Genomic DNA, 20,468 nt, shown 5'->3' with positions numbered 1-20,468 from the left:
TTGAACTCAGGACCTCTTGGGTCCCAAGCCACTGCCTTTACCACTGCGCCAACACCAGGCTAGGGTGGTGGGCTAAATACGCCCAATAATTAATCGAACCGTCGAGGCCGACGATAACACCGCTCGGTTATCCCGATAGTACGAAACGGGTCGCTTAAAGTGGCCCGTGTCCGAAGTCGACCTGCGGCAAGGTGCGATCGCCCGGTCTACCCTCCGTGTGGGTACTTAGGTAGGTCGAATTTGGCGAGCAACCCTATCCCACGCGGGGGGCCGATTGGCACGATCGTGGTGAGGCCGAAAGGCCCACCCGTGACTAGTTCCCGGCGTTAGTCCGAGAGGGTCACGACGGGATTGTCCGTCCGGTGGGCGACGTTCCGCGATTCGAGTTACGTGGCCGTCCGCACGCCGGCGGGCGCGAATCCGCAACAATATACATATATATATATGTATATATATATATATATATATATATATATATATATATATATATATATATATATATATATATATATATATATTCACGTCTCGTCTCGCTCACAGAACGTCGTCCGTGAAGTGAAAACTTCCTGAAATGCGTGCGTGCATGTCACTTCCATCGCCAGCACCCAGGTTTGCAGTGCACCCACTTGCGGGGCAGCCTTGAACGCCAGTAAATGTCTGGAGGGCACCGGGATCGTCTGTTGTGGGTTTCGACCCTGGTGTTGTTGGTGACCGACCCGTGCCTCACTTGTTGGTGGCGCTGCTCACACCCACACGTGCAACACGTGCTCGCTTGCCGAAGCACTGGGAATGACGAATTGTCTCGTTGTTTTTGCTGGTCAGACACCCACACCCGCACCATACGCTCGCTTGCCAAAGCACTGGGAAGGACGAATTGTCTCATTGTTGGAGCTGGTCAGACACCCACACGCTCGCCACACGCTCGCCACACGCTCGCCACACGCTCGCCACACGCTCGCTTGCCCAAGCACTGGGAAGGACGAATTGTTTCGTCGGCGCTGGTCCGACATCCGCTGCTTGCTCGCTTCTCTCACCCTTTGCTTTTTCCTCTCTCCTTTCGCTTTCTCTTTTTCCTCTTTCGCATTTTCTCCTCACGCATTTCTCTCCTCGTGCTTTTCTATTCACACTTTTCTCTCCTCATATCATGTTTTTCTCTCCTCACTCTTTTCTCTCCTCATGTTTTTCTCTCCTCACTCTTTTCTCTCCTTACTCTTTTTCTCCTCACACTTTCTCTCCTCACACTTTTCTGTCCTCACGCTTTTCTCTCCTCACGCTTTTCTCTCAGAACATACCTCTCGCTCATTTTTATATCTCCGGGCCATCTCCGCCGGTCATTCCTCCCCAACCTCACCCCACCCCACTGGCGCACAGTAACCATGATGACCCGTGCATTCTCAAAAAATGCGGACATCGGAGCTCGCGAAAGAATGTTGCTGAGCAAAAATGTGTGCGGGCTTCAGAGCTTGTGAAAGAAATGTGTTTAAACGTGTCTGGCGTAAAGAAAAAAGCTTCCCATAAGAGAGGGGATCTATCTTTTGCCCTTCTCAATGCATCACATTTAAGGTCCCATTAAACATGGGGATGGGGCTCATCTGAGCATGCATTTATAGTTCGGGAATTTTAGCAAATTGTATTGACCATCTGTGAAAAAATTGCTTACCAAAAATTTTCTTCACTAACGTATTCATCTAGGTGTCTCCTAACACCTATCAATTAGTGCAAACCCAAATCCTTGTGGAAAATTCTGGGGAGGCAATCAAAGTTCTGGTGCTCAGAGTGCCTGCGCAAAAAAAAATCGGAAAATTAACTTTTGCCAATATTGACTTGTGGGATGTCTAACTAGGGGTTTTTTGGGGTGCTGAATTGATTCCATCCATTATTTTTGAGAAAAAACACTCCTTGATCATATAAAATGTATTTTATTGACATTTTTAACAGAACTGTGCTCAATGGAAATGTTGCTTCGTCAGCTTTTACAACCTTATTCATCAAACTCCCCAGTATCTTCCTCACTCCTCTTGTCATCCAGCTGGTTTATGTTCAGGCAAGAGTTACCAGGACGGATGCCGCAAGCAGAAATACACTTGACTCCTTGCTTTTTACAGCAGCACCCGAGTGAGCTGCAGTCCCCCGCACAGTTGCAGCTGGCAAACGTCAGGAGGTAGTCTGGTGCAATGGGGTCTGTAGAAGGGACTGGTGCATATTCTTGCTCAGTGAGTTGTCATCCATAGTCCCGGGCATCCAACGATGGAATTTGCACCATCAGCCAGTCTCTAGTCTGGAGGTAAGCTCGGAGAGAGTGCTGTGCTGCAGCTCCTGTTGTCGGGGGGAGTTTCTCAGGTTTTATGCTCCCAGTAGCAGCTCGCTTGCTGAAGATGTCGAATCTCAAGTCTTCCCAGTCTTTGGAGGATTTCCCATGGAACATGAGCATGAAAAGATCACAGCCTGCTTTAATGATATCACCTTTCTCAGCTCGGATGTCCATAAACACGTCCATTGCCCTCTCTGCTTCATCAGTCTTGCAGAACTTGCTTAGCAAAGTTTGTTTGCCAAACTCAAAAATTGCAGACACTGTATCGCAGCCAGAGAAGCTGTGAAAGAAGATGAGATACCTCCGGTATATCTCTGTGAGGGCCTCCCGGATCTTTCCGACATCGTAAGATGTTTCTTTGGCTGTCGTGAGGAAGATCGGATGGTCTGCAACATGATGAATCGGAATAACCAGGACGTCTGTGTCCTCAGCCCTCACCTCGACAGGGGACTCTCTTGCCTCATCTAGAGCTGCGCGGACGATGGAGGTGTCGGCATCATCGGAGCATTGCTGTACACTGATTCCATTCCTACTAAATGTCTCAGCAAGGAGCAGAACGAGCTGGGCTTTGTTGTTCTTGTTATCGAGGAACTTTCTCTTGCAATGATGACTTGCAATGACTTTTCTCTTCCAGTCCTCATTTAGTCTCCCGATCAACACCGCATCACCCACAAGCTCAGAATGTGATAAGATCCGTGGGTTGCCTTTATTGGAGACTTTTGAGAGCGTATGCTTTTCAATCCCGGAACCACCACAGATGAAACACCTCAAGCCAGGTTCAGTCACATCCTTGTCCATACTGTCCTAAAAAATAAGACATTTTTTTGTAAACAACAGACAGGACATGAAATTTTGACACAAAACAGACAGAACACACATACAGTGATGTGTTTTTACATTAATAGGTCCACTCTACGTTGAATATATTCAACTTCTATTGAGTCCGGTACACAATAATTTTATAGCTAAAACCTCTTAGCTAACGTCAGCTCACACAGATAATTCTACTGAGCATGAGCACTAGTATAACCAACAATATAGCAGTGGTTTCAATAATGTTGTATGCTGGTTTCAGCACAATTTGAACAATCTGAATCAATTGAGCCAAATTACCGCAAAACACAGTCTGAGATATCTAAAAATGCATCATATCAATATTTTACGGCCAGGGATTGATTTTTTCTCAAACCTAATGGTTGGAATCGATTCAGCACCCCAAAAAACCCCTAGTTAGGCATCCCACAATCAATATTGGCAAAAGTTAATTTTTCCGATTTTTTTTCTTTTTTTTTCTTTTTGGCGCAGGCCCTCTGAGCACCCGAACTTTGATTGGCTCCCCAGAATTTTCCACAAGGATTTGGGTTTGCACTAATTGATACGTGTTAGTAGACACCAAGATGAATACGTTAGTGATGAAATTTTTTGGTAAGCAATTTTTTTCACAGATGGTCAATACAATTTGCTAAAATTCCCGAACTATTAAGGAAATAACTGTCTGAGGACCTGGATGTGTGGATGCATTCATCAGACCGGATTTTAAAATCCGTCAAAAAAAAGATATATATATATATATATATATATATATATATATATATATATATATATATATATATATATATATATATATATATACAGTAGACTAGGCGTAAGTCGTCACCATCGGGACCGAGAAAAAAGTGACGACTTTGAAATGTGACGACTTACGCGTATGCGAACATTCATGATAACTGTGGGGTGAAGGATGAAGTCGCGCGTGGCCTGGACACGTATGTGTGAGAGCCGGCTATTGTACCAAAAGGAAAACACAATCCTTGGGGCATAGGTGGGGGTTCATTGGTGAGTTGGAAAGTGATCAAGCAAAGATGGAATTCATTAATCAGTTTATCAAAAGTAAAGATAATGAACAACTGTAAGACAACTCATATACCATTGGTGATGGTATGGTGACAAATTACATGACACACAGTCATCGTGGTGATGATTACCACTCAATGCCAGTGTGTAAGTGAGTGCGGTAATGTACAAAACAAGCCAATATAAAACCATGATCGGACTTCAACACTAAGCTCGATTGATCCTTTACTCCTTCGCGAAGTAATCCGTTATGTTTGACTGCCTCAAACTCTTGGGCATCTGGTGCATGGGGAAGGACTCAAACGGGTCATTGTATTCCATGATGTTGTCTGGGAAATCCTCCACCGAAAGACAGTATCGGCGCATCACATCCAGACAGTATCGGCGAATCCACGCTGCCTGATTCGCCACACCTCTTGACCTTGCCGATTCCCCACCTCACTTTGAATCTGTCTATCCAGTGCATCGGCAAGGTCCCGGCATCGTCATGCCCGAGGTCCGCAGCGAATTTATGTGCCTTCAGCAGCAACATTAAACCGTCCAACCGAATATTTGGCTGAGCCGACATTTTCCGAAACCAGATGATGAGCGCGTCATCGACATCTTCAAAGGACACACATTTCACGCGTTTCACACTTACCACCGGCCTCGCGATCTTCTCCACTTGTCCAAATATCTTGCCCTTATTCTTCAAGATATCGTTCAATGTCTGCCGTTTTATGTCCAACTGCTCAGCTGTGGCTGTTTTCTTCATCAGTGGGTTTGCCTCGCAAAACTGGATAATGTCGTATTTTTCTTGGTAGGTTTGAGTTGTAAGCTTACGCTTAGTCGCCATTGTCCTGCCTGCAGTGCGATCAACGTGTGTACGCAGTTATAAATAGCCCATCACTGACGGTGTAAACCAATGAGCGAGCATCATGATTCCATGAAATCGGGCTTCTCACGAGGCAGCAGTTCCGTGTGACGAGTTAGGAGTGGTAATTTACTTGAGTTTCCATTACGCGGGAACGGACAACATCTGACGACTTAGACGAAGTGACGACTTTGAGATGACGACTTACAGAGGGATGACCCTTTATTCAAAGGGATTTAACATGAGATAAATTCGGGACTTTTTGACGCTGCCGACTTAGGCGAAGTGACAAGTTACACGCTGCCGACTTACGCCTAGTCTACTGTATATATATATATATATATATATATATATATATATATATATATATATATATATATATATATATATATATATATATATATATATATATATATATATATATATATATATATATATATATATATATATATATATATATTTTGACATCTCCCACACTCCTCCAGCCAAAGAAGCTGCATAAATCTATCCAAGAAGGCCTATCCAAGGTAAGCACTTTTGTGGTTCAAACCATTCCCAGAGTTCCTCCACAGCTGTGAAGACATTCACACATAGTACACACATGAGAATCCCAATGCTATCCACTCCCTCAGCTGCCAGACCAGTTTCATCGCTTATTGGCGAGTTATCAATGACAGCGCAGACAGCAAAACATGTCAATGAGGCTCCCAAACATGTACCACATGTAAATGTCAAAAGCAGTCAATATATTGATGCTAATAAAAGCTGTGTGTGTGTGTGTGTGTGTGTGTGTGTGTGTGTGTGTGTGTGTGTGTGTGTGTGTGTGTGTGTGTGTGTGTGTGTGTGCGTGTGTGTGTGTGTGTGTGTGTGTGTGTGTGTGTGTGTGTGTGTGTGTGTGTCCCCTGCATAACTCCAAAACCATCAAACATAGCATCCTGAAACTTTGCCTGCAAACTAAGAAAAATCCAAGGAAGTGTAGGAGTGAAAATTGGATGTTTGGGTTAATTAAAACAACCCCTTTGAAAATAATTAACGGCCTTATATTACTTATATACTTAATCAGGCGATCCTCGGCCACCTCGCTGTCTGGGGTATTGAGGCGTTTCCTGGGTAACCTCTCTGGGGTCTGAAGCCACCAAGTTTTTTGGCCTGCTCAACCATGCCATGACTTGGAATAGGCCGCAACGATTTCTTGACAATAAAGTTTTTTTTTTTTTTTTCACTTTCCTCACTCATATGATCAAATGCCTGTTCATCATAGCTACAAATCGATGGGTATATTGCTGTGCTTATAAACACCTGGAGACACCAGCGTTCATGCTTTATTTAATTTGCATATATGAATAACCGAGATAATCGATTATAGAAAGCATTATTACAAAATGAGAGCTCCAGATTTGAAAGTAACAGCAGTCCCAACTTCAAAAAAAGTGTTTATTTGTCCAATTCGGACATTGCATGGGCGTTTCCTGGTGCATAGTTGGATCAACAGCAATTGGTAATCGCTTGCCAAGCAAGGCGTTCCATTGGAATGCTTGCTTGAGTGCTTAAGCCACTTACTGAGCTGTGTAGTACAGTTCTTGTCCCGATCAGGATGTACAGTCAACAGTTACTCCAAAGTAGAGGTACGTATACAGCACACACAGATGTGGTACATATGGGTAGATTTGGATCTGTGTGGACTCTCTGCAGGTGTGTGGACATGCCATGCCTGTTGCGGGTGCAATGGTGGCAAAGTTTAACCCTGCATCTTATGGAGGTTCCATCAGGTTTTCCTTTGTCCACATAGCTGTTTCTAAAGCATTTGGCCATTGGATTTGATTAACAAAGGTTATATGTTTCTCTTTGTGAGTTTCAAAGCAAAATATATTTGATCAGTTTGCCGATTTCCGAGCTGTTTGCAAAATGAACGTGTCTTATTAATTACTGAGCCAAATTGTTTTCCACCTGTCACACCCAGCTGTTTATAATTGTCACATAATTGCTGTCACACCCAGCACACCCACCTGTCACACATAAACACACCCAGCTGTCACATAATTGTCACATAATTGCTGTCACACCCAGCACACCCACCTGTCACACATAAACACACCCAGCTGTGTTTATGTTTGTGATCATATCCCTGAAACGTCGATATATAAATGCAACGTTGATTTTCAGTGAAAGCTACTCAAGGTTTTTTAATTGTATACAATACGTAGTGTATTCGGTAATCACACTGACTTCAACCTGCCGATTCCTGAAAAATTGCCGATATCAGTCGTGTGTGTGTGTGTGTGTGTGTGTGTGTGTGTGTGTGTGTGTGTGTGTGTGTGTGTGTGTGTGTGTGTGTGTGTGTGTGTGTGTGTGTGTGTGTGTGTGTGTGTGTGTGTGTGTGTGTGTGTGTGTGTGTGTGTGTGTGTGTGTGTGTGTGTGTGTGTGTGTGTGTGTGTGTGTTGTTGTTGTTGTTGGTTGGTCACAAAGCATAACATGTTATCTCTGGTTATTCTCTCTCTCTCTCTCTCTCTCTCTCTCTCTCTCTCTCTCTCTCTCTCTCTCTCTCTCTCTCTCTCTCTCTCTCTCTCTCTCTCTCTCTCTCTCTCTCTCTCTCTCTCTCTCTCTCTCTCTCTCTCTCTCTCTCTCTCTCTCTCTCTCTCTCTCTCTCTCTCTCTCTCTCTGTCTCTCTGTCTCTCTGTCTCTCTGTCTCTCTGTCTCTCTGTCTCTCTGTCTCTCTGTCTCTCTGTCTCTCTGTCTCTCTGTCTCTCTGTCTCTCTGTCTCTCTGTCTCTCTGTCTCTCTGTCTCTCTGTCTCTCTGTCTCTCTGTCTCTCTGTGTCTCTGTGTCTCTGTCTCTGTCCATTATGTCTGGATGGTGATTTTCTCCAAATGTGTCTGGACAGTGGTTATGTCCTGGCAGGGTTTGTCCTGCAGATATGTCTGATTTGTATTTATCTCCGGACGTGTCCAGATGGGAGTTTGTCTCCGGACTTGTCTGGGCAGTGTTTATGTCCGGATGGGAGCTTGTCTCCGGACGTGTCTGAGCGGTGTTTTTGTCCAAACGGGATTTTATCTCCAGCCACATCCAAGTGGTGTTTATGTCTGGACAGGAGTTTATCTCTGGACGCATCTGGGCGGTGTTTGTCTTGGGACAGCTTGGCTCTGGTCACGTTCAGGCGGTATTTATTCCTGGGTGGTGTTTGTCTCCGAACGTATCCGGGCGGTATTTATATCTGGACAAGAATTTGTCTCCAGAAGTGTATCTACATATGTGTCTGGACAGTGGTTGTCTGGGCGGGGATTGTCTCCAGACATGTCTGGAAGGGAGTTTGTCTCCAGACATGTCTGGATGGGTGTTTTTCACTGGACATGTCCAGATGGGAGGTTTTCAATAGACGTGTCCAGATGGGAGTTTGTCTCTGGACATGTTGGGATGGGTGTTTGTCTCTGGATGTGTCCGGGCAGTGTTTATGTCTGGTTGGGAATTTGTGTCCTGTCGTTATTTATGATTGGACGGGAGTTTGTCTCCGTTCGTATCTGAGTGCTGTTTGTCTCCGGACAGCTTGACTCCGGATGCATTTGGGAAGTGTTTGTCTCTGGACTGTGTGTATCTCCAGACATGTCCGGGTGGTGTTTGTCTTTGGACAGTTTGGCTTTGGACGTGTCCGGGCGGTATTTATGTTCAGGCAGTGTTTGTCTCTGAAAGTATTTGGGCATTGTTTATGTCTGGACGGGAGTTTGTCTCTGGACACATATATATCCATATGTGTCTGGAGGGTAGTTAGGTCTGGGCGGGGTTTGTCTCCAGACCTGTCCGGATGCGAGTTTGTTGCTAGATGTGTCTAGAGGGTGTTCATGTCCAGACGGGAGTTTGTGTCTGGTCAGTGTTTAGTATTTACGTCTGGAAGTGAGTTTGTCTCCATACATGTCTGAGCGGTGTTTGTCTCTGGACAGCTTGGCTCTAGACGCATCTGGGCAGTGTTTGTCTCTGCACTGTTTATCTTCGGACATGTCCGGGCGGTGTTTCTCTCGAGGTGGTTTTTATAGTATGACCGGTAGAAAATGGTTTTCAGACATTATTTTGTTTCCATCTTCACTGTTATTCTCTGGAGAATCATTTTGATTAGATAGCATTGAATTATAATTGACGCTCCAACACACGTCTGCCTTCAATTCCTCTCACCTCTCACTGCGTCCCGACCCCCTTTCCTCACTTTCCTTCCCTCGCTGCTCACCTTCCCTCCTCTCTCTTTCCCCTCTGTCTCCTCACTCTCCCTCCACCCCTCTCCATCACCCCACCTCCCCTCTCCCCATCTCAGTGTTCCCATCAGTGAAGCGATGGGTGGTATTTGCTCGTAAATAATGAAGACCCACCAACATCTCTCACCTGTGAGCGGAGGGAATAGCCAATCGGCTCTCACCTAATTAACTAACCCCAGGTAGCTAGTATTACATAAATATTTGACATCTCCCCCACTCCTCCAGCCGAAGAAGCTGCCAAAAGCAACCCAAGATGGCCTACATAAGGTAAGTGCTTTGTTGTTTCAAACCCTTCCCAGAGTTCCTCTACAGCTATGAAGACATTCACACATAGTATACATGTAAGAATCCCAATGCTATACACTCCCTCAGCTGACAGACCGGTTTCAGGCTGTCAATATCGCTAACTTATTCACTGATTTCCACAACCACATTCTGGAGTTGAAAACGATCTGGGCTTTTACAACTGCCGAGAATGAGGGGGGTTTGGTTATGTCTCCTGTCATTTGGTTATCTTTTGGCCTTGTTGCCTTCTCATTGGCCTCTGCCTGGGCATTTCATCTGAGGGTTGGTCCTGCAACCAAGCCACACCCCCTGGTGAGCAGCTGTTCTTGCCTCCGATTTGAACACACAGGAACTGCTGCACATGACCACAGTTATACCTCTATTGATGACCTCTAATATGTTGAATGTGAAGTTTTGCACAAATGAAAAGAAATAAGTCCATTCAATTCGACAGTGATTTTCACATGCTCAATAATCTATAGTTCAGAGATTCATGACTTGAGGAGATGGTGGCTCACCCATGGTTAAAGGGGAAGCTTTCCAGCTCAACAGAAAGAATATCCAGGGAGATGTAATTCTCCTTTAAGTCTAGTTGTAGATTTATGTCCAGATAAAAAAACTCATATATTATCACCTTAAGAGATTAATTAACTCTTTTTGATCCCAAATACTAAACATGTCCCTTTTTATAACTCTTTTTACTTTTTACCTCTGAGATATTTTTGAATCATTTTTCCTTCTATATGTATTCCAATACAGTGCAGTACACTGTACTTGTGCAATAAAAAATAATAATAATAAAAAATGCAAAAACGTGGAATAAAATCTCAAAAAACAACCAAACAAGGTAAGAATGACACCACATTATGATTCCACTATACAACACCACAATCCTTTTATGAATTACCATCATGACATCTTTTGACATTTTATTTTTGTTGTGGGATTGTGATGGAACATTGCCAAAAGATGTTTTGATGGTAATCCATAAGAGAATTGTTGTGTCCTAATGTGGTGTCATTTTACCTTGTTTGGGTGTTTTTTGAGAATGCGTCCCCCGATCTTTTCACATGTTTTTTCAATGATTTGTTCTTGTTTCTGTTGTTTTTTTGAGGGGAAATACATAAGATAGTTAATAAAAGATTGCAAAATACACGTGTGCAGATCAGTGATACAGTGTACAATCATCAGTGCATATCAGCCACTGGAGCAGCATCATTTTTTGGGGGCTAGAAAATTGCCATGCCCAGCTTCACAATTGCTTGACCAGGAAATTTAGAGCTTCCCTCCAATCTCCCAAAAGGGAGATTACTTAATGCTTAATTGTCGTTCTTCCATCAAGTCAGAATAAGCATATACAATCAGATCGGTTTGATTTTACCTTCAAACAAATTGCAGAAACCAAAACCGCAGCAAAATAAAGTGTAATGTGAAAGTAAAGGTTCACACTGATGAGTGCTTGATTTGAGGTGTACAGAGCGAGTGAGTAGAAGATTAATTAATTGATGGATTGATTGATTGTGGGCTGTGCTTGAAGTAAGGTCCTTGGCTGCCGCCTGTTGTTGTATTTTTGTTATGATGATTTGTGAACCAATGAATGGATTTGAGCCAAACTTGACATGAGTATAAAATGTAGTATGAAGATTAATTTATGTGATGTTGGTTTCGAAAAGTAAAAGGTCTGAAAGAAATGTTCACTGTCATTTAAAAATCATTGTACCCTGATAACTTGTGAACCACTGAAGATATTTCAACCAAACTTAGCAAAAGTATGGAATGTAATAGAGCAATCATCTCATTCAATTTTGGGTTCAACAGGTCAAAGGTCAATGGTCATGGCTCCTTTGAAAAATAATTTTGCAAGCTCTAACTTGAGTTCGAAGCATCTGATGATGTCTCTCTTCCCACTTATCTCTCATGTTCTATATTACGTGATCTTTATTCTTTAACGTGGCCTCAAATGGTCAAATGTAACAGTAGTTTGACACCGAATATGTGGATGCATATCCATTGACAAACTTGCATCAAATTATATTTTATTCTCTTATTTTCAATGAAATTATCATGGTTGAACTCATCTTGTTATTTCTCCGTCAGATAAGTGATTATGCATCGTGTCCATGCCTGAGTGGCAAGCAACATTTTCCCTCTTTCTTTCGCACAATACCAAGTGATGCTTACCAAGTCCAAAGCCTTGTGCAGCTTATTCAGCACTTTAACTGGTTGTATGTGGGTATCATTGCTGCTGATACTGAATATGGACAGAGTGGAATGATTCAGTTTTTGAACCAAATGAAACTATACAGTGGATGCATTGCATTCAGTGACACTATTTTCCAGATGTACAAGGAAGAAAATATTTATAACCTTGGTGATTATGATAATTATATTATCATTAGCAACATCTCTGGATGGTGAAGGGTTGGCACATTTACCTTTCAGCTGTCTTTTCTGGGTTTCATTCCCCACCCTACTATAAACTGTCAGATTGGTGTTTCGCAGGCAGTGTGTTGCATTACAAACAATGTAGTCCATCTCCCATATTCTTTCACAAAAAAAATTAGACTAGTTATCACTTGCAGCATGTCCAACTTTCAAATTCCCATCACCTTCAGCTGATCATCAGGAACATATCACCTTTTGCTTTGTGAAATACTTGTGTCAAAAGTTTTCCACAAGAAGGTGGGAATCGTTTGAGACATCAGAGAAGTAATATTACGAGTATTATTAATCACAACAAAAACATCATAAATATATGTGGAGAACGATGGAAATATCACGAATGGTTGACAAAGCTCATGTATTATCAATGAAAAAAAAGTTAAAACAAGAACGCTGCACTGCTTCAGATGTCAGAGCGTCAGATAAATTAGACAGAAATTGGAGGGGTTGTGGAACATCTGTGATAAATAGAATAGCAGCTTGGATGACATAACAAAGATTCTCCACTGTTCAACACAGTCAATGCAATTCAACAAAAGGGAAGATTGAGTGTCGTTCTTAACAGAAAGCTATACATTAACATTAAGAAGATTAATGTGCACTGAAGAGGCAAATAGGACTTTTTGTTTTTGATATTTTAAATCTAGTGAGAGAAGAAAGGGGTAAGCAATAATGAGTCGATGCCACATGGATAGAATTGTAAAAACATATCCTGTTCTTTTCTTGGGTATGGCAGCTTGGCTGCTGGGTAGCTATCGTTTCTTGGAAGCCTGGCTGTGCTGCTGAATCTTTGCCCCTCTACCAGTACACTGGTATTCATTTTGCTGCCTTCAGAAGGATGACAGGCTGAGGCAACCCCACCTGGTGTTAATTCAGTCTCCAACAGGGCTCAAACTCAGGACCCTTGGATCCTAAGCCAGCCGCCCCAGCTGCTAAGCCAACACCAGGCTTCCCTCCATGGAAAAAAACATATATGGAAATTGGCACAAACAGGTTGGCAGACTAACAGTGTTTGAGACCAAGGCTTAACTGGCTTTGGTCAACAAAATGGAGCAAATCAAGGCCAAATCATTCATGCAACACTCAACATTCATAAATCACTGATATCAAGGCAATAAACAGACAAATCCATGAGACACAACACAGGACTGTTAGACAAGACAAACACAGCCAAAGAGCTTGGGTGAAGTGCCGTCAATTCCTGGGGCACTCGGTGTGCCTGCGACATCACAACAATGGTGCTGCCTTTCCTCACTGTGCTCAGCAGGGGGTTTCAAAAGGAGGAATATCCTCCTCCCCATGGATGCCAACCAATGCGGATTGCCAGAGCTCTTTTATACTATTAAAGCAGTGTCTGTCCACCCATTGGACTCGGGATTGCCCGAGTATCTGTCTGAGTTCCATCCATTGGTTGGACAGTTCAACTGACTCCACCCACAATATATATATATATATATATATATATATATATATATATATATATATATATATATATATATATATATATATATATATATACATATCTTCTTCTTCTTCTTTCGGCTGTTCCCGTAAGGGGTCGCCACAGCGGATTATCCGTTATGAACCACATAATGATTTGGCACAGGTTTTACGCCGGATGCCCTTGCTGACGCAACCCTGGTCGCCTCTTACGACACAGGGATATGGTACACCTATTCTAACCGGGGGCATACACCGTGCCCAGTACACTGGTACTCACTTCGCCGACCTCGGAAGGATGACAGGCTGAGTCAACCTCCTGGTGTGTATTATTTCAAGCAGCCAACGGAGCTTGAACTCAGCACCTTTTGGATCCCAAGCCACTACCCTAACCACTATATATATAAACCACTATATACTCACCAACACCAGGCTATATATATATATATATATATATATATATATATATATATATATATATATATATATATATAATGACCACCATGTTGGCAAGCTATCCAAAGTCAAATAAATCTTCACAATTACCATGCCCCCTCCCCCCCTTTTGAATGATTTTGAGCCAACCAATAGCCATCACCGCCTTGTGGAGATGGGCCTCAGCAATTGAGGCAGCAGTCTTGTTGATATGCCTCCCAAGCAACAATGTGGCATTCTCTCAGGCAGAGCTTTTACAACGGAGCTGACACTGGTCATTGTTATTATTTCCGACAATTGTCTGTTAAATTTGCACATTGCACACTGTTTCATTAACTCTGTAGTTTACATAAATTTCACAGATGATATTAACCTCAATATGACGTTTGCTACCAATAGATTGTTGACATTAAATACTACTTGGGAAGTTTAGGTAATAGAAGTCCATTGTGGGATGTACCTTGACCAAAGTCTAAATCCCTGCCTGAATTATTTTAAAATGAAAATTGAATGAACATTTGGTTATGCTTTGGTTGTGAAGAAACTTGCAAATATAATTGAAATTCCTTGGTGCATTTAAAAAATAAATTGCAACAGAATGTTTGCCATTTCTATAAACGTTTTTATGATTTGTGCTGTGTGTGAGCTGAAAGGTGGTGTCGTGTCTACCAGCAAGGCAAAAGTGGTTTTGCTGTTCATGATTCAGAACGAACTTCGACCATTGGCCAAAGAGCTTTTGAGACGTAATGTTTCTGGAAAAACATGGCTGGGAACAGATGGATGGATAACTGATCCAGTACTATCTTCTCCTCCTTATGTTCAGCTGTTTCAAGGTGCTATTGGATCAAACGTACGACTCGGTCACATTCCTGGTTTGTATGAGCATTTGAAAAGTATCACGCCTCAGAAATGTTCAGAATACAATGAGAGTGCATTTGATGAGCTTGTAACTGAAGGATCAAAAACTGAACAATCAGTTCACTTCAACAGAAGCATTTCTTCCAAGGTAACAACTTTTGTAAGTATTGTTATGATGGAGCACGTGGGATTGTATATCGTGTTTTCTTTCATCTTGGATTTACGAATTTTTATTCACTGTCTAATGTACTTGTGTGCACGTGATATTTCAAAAACTCCGTTGAACATTTAGCTTCCATATTGCATACATCTATTCCTCGTGACATTATCTCAACCTGATTAGATCACGGCTGTGATTGGATAAATTGTGTTGCCATGGCAACCATCTCATTAACTTGGTTGATTAAAACGGCCTTATTTAATTATATCCTTCATCAGGCAATCCATGGCCACATCGCTCTCTGGGGTCTTAAGGTGTTTCCTGGGTAACCTCGCTGGGTTCTGAGGGCACCATGCTTTTTGGCCAGCTCAACCATGCCTTGACTTGGAAGAGGCCGCAACGATTTCTTAATGATAGTTTTTTTTTTTTTCACTTTCCTCACTCATATTATCAAAATTAATATCTGTTCATCATAGCTACAAATCGCTGGGTACATTGCAATATTGATAAACGCCTGGTGGCGTCAGCGTTCTTTGTTTTATTTCAACTCCGCACATGCGATCGCCATGAGTATCTCTTAAACATCGGAGAATTACAAAATTTATGCTCCAGCATCAAACTTACAAGCAGTTCAAACTCCTTGAAAAGGGTTAATTTGTTCAATTCGGACACATTTTATATTTTGGGCGTCTCCTTGATGTGTATGTTGAGCATAACGTCCCAGTGATTGCCAATTGAATGCCAAGGGATCTGTTTCTTTTCAACCGTTTTGTTAGAGTGCTTGCTTGAGTGCTGAAGCCAATTTGTGAGTGCTCTCCAAGCTGCTTGGTTGTTGGTTTTGTAAAAAGTAACCATGCTTTGAATCTCGCATCAATTTCAATCTCACATTGTACGTTTCCTCCTTTGTCGGGTCCCGCATTGCCATGCGGTGGGTTCCTCGGGAGGTGTCTCATCCACTGAAAATGTGGAATTTAATTTTTACAGGACATCGCTTTTTTAAACCTTTTTGTGCGATCTCTTTTTGTAATCCACCTCTCACTTCGACATTGATATATAAAAAAACAATAAGGTCCGGCCAAGCAGGTGTTTGCATTGTTTATTAACCTCCGCCATCAAAGATCGGAGGTTACTGTTTTCACCCCTTTCTGTTTGTTTGTTTGTTTGTTTGTGAACAGTATTACGGAAAAACTCCTTGACGGATTTCGACAAAACTTGGTGGGGGGGTTAGGTATGGTCCAAGGATCATGACATTAATTTTTGCACTTGCCCCCCCTCAAAAAAATTGTTAGAGGGGAAATGTTTTTTTTTTGCATTTCTACATGTTTTAAGTGATTTCCAAACCCCCCCCAAAAAAAAATTGTTAGAGGGGAATTTTTTTTGTTGCATTTCTACATGTTTTAAGTGATTTCCAACCCCCCCCCCAAAAAAAAAATTGTTTGAGAAAAAAAATATTTTTTTGCATTTTTAACCACCATCGAAGATTGGAGGTTACTGTTTTCACCCCTTTCTGTTTGTTTGTTTGTTTGTGAACATTATTACGGAAAAACTCCTTGACGGATTTTGACAAAACTTGGTGGGGGGGGTTAGGTATGGTCCAAGGATCATGCCATTAAATTTTGGACTTGCCCCTCCCCCCAAATTGTTAGAGGGGAAGTTGTTTTTCATTTCTACATGTTTTAAGTGATTTTCAATCCCCCCCCCAAAAAAAAATTGTTAGAGGGGAATTTTTTTTTTTGCATTTCTACATGTTTTAAGTGATTTCCAACCCCCCCCCAATTTTTTTTTGCATTTCTACATGTTCTAAGTGATTTCCAACCCCCCCAAAAAAAAAATTGTTAGAGAAAAAAATTTTTTTTTGCACTTTTAACCTCCACCATCGAAGATCCGAGGTTACTGTTTTCACCCCTTTCTGTTTGTTTGTTTGTTTGTGAACAGTATTATGGAAAAACTCCTTGACGGATTTCGACAAAACTTGGTGGGGGGGGGGTTAGGTATGGTCCAAGGATCATGCCATAAAATTTTGGACTTGCCCCACCCCCCCAAAAAAAATTGTTAGAGGGGAAATTTTTTTTTTTGCATTTCTACATGTTTTAAGTGATTTCCAACCCCCCCCCCGAAAAAAGATTGTTACCCCCCCAAAAAAATAGAGAATTTTTTTTTGCATTTCTACATGTTTAAAGTGATTTCCAACCCCCCCCCCCCACAAAAAATGTTTGAGAAAAGAACTATAACTCTGTAAGCACTGTTGACATCATATTTAATGAATAAGTTATAAGGTTAACTTGAGTGACCCAGCAGTATTGGCGACGGAGTTTTCAGCACTCTCCCGGGTGCTCCCCCTCTAGTTTTCGCTGTGAAGACAAAGTATAAATCGACAATTAGTGTTCTGTGGCGTAATACATTTTTGAATTGAATTTCGCGAATTAACCACTTTAAATACTCTTTCAAAGAACACTGTTTCAAAAGCACATCTTTGTGTTTGTCGTTTTTATGCACTTGATGAGTGTGTACGTGTGTGTGTGTGTGTGTGTGTGTGTGTGTGTGTGTGTGTGTGTGTGTGTGTGTGTGTGTGTGTCATTGATTGGTATGTACATATGTGGGTTTTACAATATGGAATAGAGTCCTCACAGGGCAGGCTCAAAATAACCACCTTCATTTTGGTAAGGGTTCACAATTAATGGACCAAGCTGTGAAGTAATATTCCCAGGGTTGTTTTTAATATCCCTGTGAGGTTCTTTGTCATCATTCCTGAAGCTCCAATGATCACTGCTCCAACTTTGGCATTGTTTAGCTTCCAGGATCTTTTCAGTTCATTCTTGAGGTCTTGGGGTTTGGTCATTTTCTTGATTTCTGCATTGTTTAGTCCAAAATCACTGGTATTAACACCTCATGTCACAAAGCCTTCTCTCTTTTTGTAGCTAAGACTGATATCTGGTTGCAATGCTTTGTTATCGATGTTCACGCTTGATAGGATCATTAGTTCATACGTGAGTGGTACTTCCATGTTTTCAATCCATGGTTTTGGTTCATTTTCCCACAAATTTTCTGCAACTGAGACATCAAAGTTTTTGCGGATGTGCCAGTGGTTTACTTCCCAAACTCTGTTGTGTCCTTGTGTGTACAGCTGTTCTGACATGTTTTTTTTTTTTCTTGAGCCTTTCTTCAGCCTTTCTCTTGTGCCATTACCAATCAATCTTAGAAACTCTCTCTTCAGCTTTGTACCTTCTCCAGAAAAGCACTCTGTTATGGTATCTGCATATGCTGATGATGTCTGCACAATAATTTATAATAATCAGGATCTAACTACTCTTCTCTAACTACGCTTCAAACTGAAAATCATCAACTTTCTGATTTGCACTTGTACTAAAGCCTTTCTGTCCAACTCTAACCAACACATCCAGATATGCAGCAACTTTGCAATCATTAACACTCCTGTTTACAGTCAGGCTATCTGGATAAATCTTGTGAATCTGCCTATCAAAGATATGAGAGTAAACCACACAAATATCATTCATATAAGATTGTCTGAGATTTAAAAAAAAAAATTTTTTGGGTCCATGTCTGAGATTAAAAAAAAAAAAAAATTTGGGTCCATGTCTGAGATTTAAAAAAATATATTTAGCTTATCCTATTTTTTTTCTCCTTCATCAGATTTTGCATCAATGAAAATTCACAGAAAATAAGAAAAATGTCCACTAGTCAGGGGCTTCAATTCCCACCCATGGGAATACCATTAACCTGTTGAAACATAATTCCACAAAAACACACAAAAGCATTAAATAAAATATAACTAACAGCATCCTTAAACTTCTGATTATCAAAACAATGAAAACTTGAGTATTTCTTTTCAGAGAAGAATGCTCTATCAAACTTGACACATAAAAACTTATTACAAGAGTTAAAACCTTGTCAATTACTTTGAAGAGTGAATCACTCACTAGTACTAAATGCAAATTTGTACATAAAGGTGAAAAATCAAAAACTTCAACTGATTTGATATTGAGGCATCTATCCTAACTTAGAACTCTAAAGTAGAATTAAAGCTCCAGAAAGTGTTAATAGCAGAATTCTTCTCAACTAGTGCGGGCCCGTAGGTGTGTGCCAGTATGTGCAGCTTCCTGCCTGCAGTATCAGGTCCCCAGCATCAATTGTGATGTCATATCAAATGAAGAAGAATTGTGACGCCCCCTCTCTCTCGCCCTTCTCTCTCCCTTCTCCTCTCTCTCCCCTCATTTCTCGCCCCTCTCTCTGTAAATGTATTCACAAATGTCTACCAAGCACAACAATTAATTCCAACCTTGGGAAAAAAACAGCTTTCAAACCCTTGGGAAACAGCTGTTTCCCTCGGGAGAATTCAAACCTTGGGATTACTTAATTAATTCAAACCTTGGGAAAGAACAGCTTTCAAACCTTGGGAAACACTTGGGAAACAGCTGAAATGGATGAGGAAGAACGATATCAAACTTTGAAAGGGCACGTACTCAGGTCCCCAGTGTCGATTGTGACCTCATACCAAACGAAGAAGAAGAAGAATTGTGACATCAATCATGCAAAAACAAAAAAAAATTAAATAAACATTAATTGTGACGTCATTCGTGATGTCATAGCATTGTGTCCTGTCATTGGTTGACAGATACATGGCCCGGCATTATTTCTGGCAAGCTTCAATCCGATCGGACCGGTGGTCATCTGGTTATTAAAAATTTGGGGAAAAATGGCATGATAAGGTGAGAAGGTGGAACGACACCTTCAGCTGCCATATATACACCTTTTCAACACTGAAAAAGCAATTTGATGGCCATAACTTGGGAACCGCTCGTCCGATCGATATCAAACCTCGAAAAGGCACATCCGGGGGTCCGCGGCAATATTCCTGGCAAGTTTCAATGAGATCGGACTGGCGGTCACAGACAGACAGACACACACAGAGATTGCTGGAATTATAGATAGATTGCTAAACAATGTATCCTGAACTGTTCCCAAACAACTTGTAAGCCTGAATTAACTGTAACCGATAACTGTTTGGTGGAACACTGCCTAGCATCGCTATAAACCTATATTTTATGGATTCTGATCAATCTTTGGGATCCAGAATGGCTGAGGAATACAAAGACTTACCTCTTTACATTTAATACTGAAATTATTAACTAAATCTTCCTGATTCTCAGAGCTAATATCTTGGAGTTACTTATGACAAGGAACATATGTGCTATTTTCTATTCCAGTGAAAGTAACCGTGTCAATGCCTAACTCTCTTAATAAAACCTCTGCATAAAACTTTTTACAAACCACAACAATATTATTAACAGCCTGATCCGCTGGAGCTATTATGTTGTTGTCATGGAGATCCTGAATGTCTTTCCGAACACTCGGCTTGTTCAACACTGATTTAGACCGACCCAGTGAAAGTAAGCCCCGACTATTAAAAAACTTAATCCTATTATCCAGGACTTCCACATCTCTGTCATACGATGCATTATAACTGTTTACCGATAACTTAATCTTGGTGCACATTTTGTAAACAAAATTAGAGACAGATTCCACAATTGAAGACCGAATGAAGCTCCAACGTTGAGTAACTTGTTTCCTATAT

General features: G+C 41.6%; 1 protein-coding gene across 2 annotated transcripts in view; it reads left to right on the top strand.

The window, feature by feature from the left end:
- The window catches only part of LOC147035849 (extracellular calcium-sensing receptor-like), an 85,060-nt gene that overhangs the window by 9,770 nt on the left and 54,822 nt on the right, over nt 1–20,468 (top strand). The window contains exon 2 of one of the 2 annotated variants that reach the window (XR_015049062.1): nt 14,681–14,875. Coding sequence is in view for 1 of the 2 variants with exons in the window: in XM_085845063.1 (XP_085701189.1) it covers nt 14,456–14,875 (420 nt within the window). In the remaining variant the exon portion in view is untranslated. Of the gene's footprint in view, nt 1–14,426; nt 14,876–20,468 lie in introns of those variants that run through there. The other variant, XM_085845063.1, reaches the window with a different exon arrangement.

The sequence above is a fragment of the Eptatretus burgeri genome, chromosome 1, assembly GCF_056783735.1.
Source record: "Eptatretus burgeri isolate ZD-2024b chromosome 1, Ebu_testis_v1, whole genome shotgun sequence".
In the NCBI taxonomy this organism is placed as follows: Eukaryota; Metazoa; Chordata; class Myxini; order Myxiniformes; family Myxinidae; genus Eptatretus; species Eptatretus burgeri.
The sequence above is the reverse complement of the archived record's forward strand: the minus strand, read 5'-3'. Positions and strand labels throughout refer to the sequence as shown.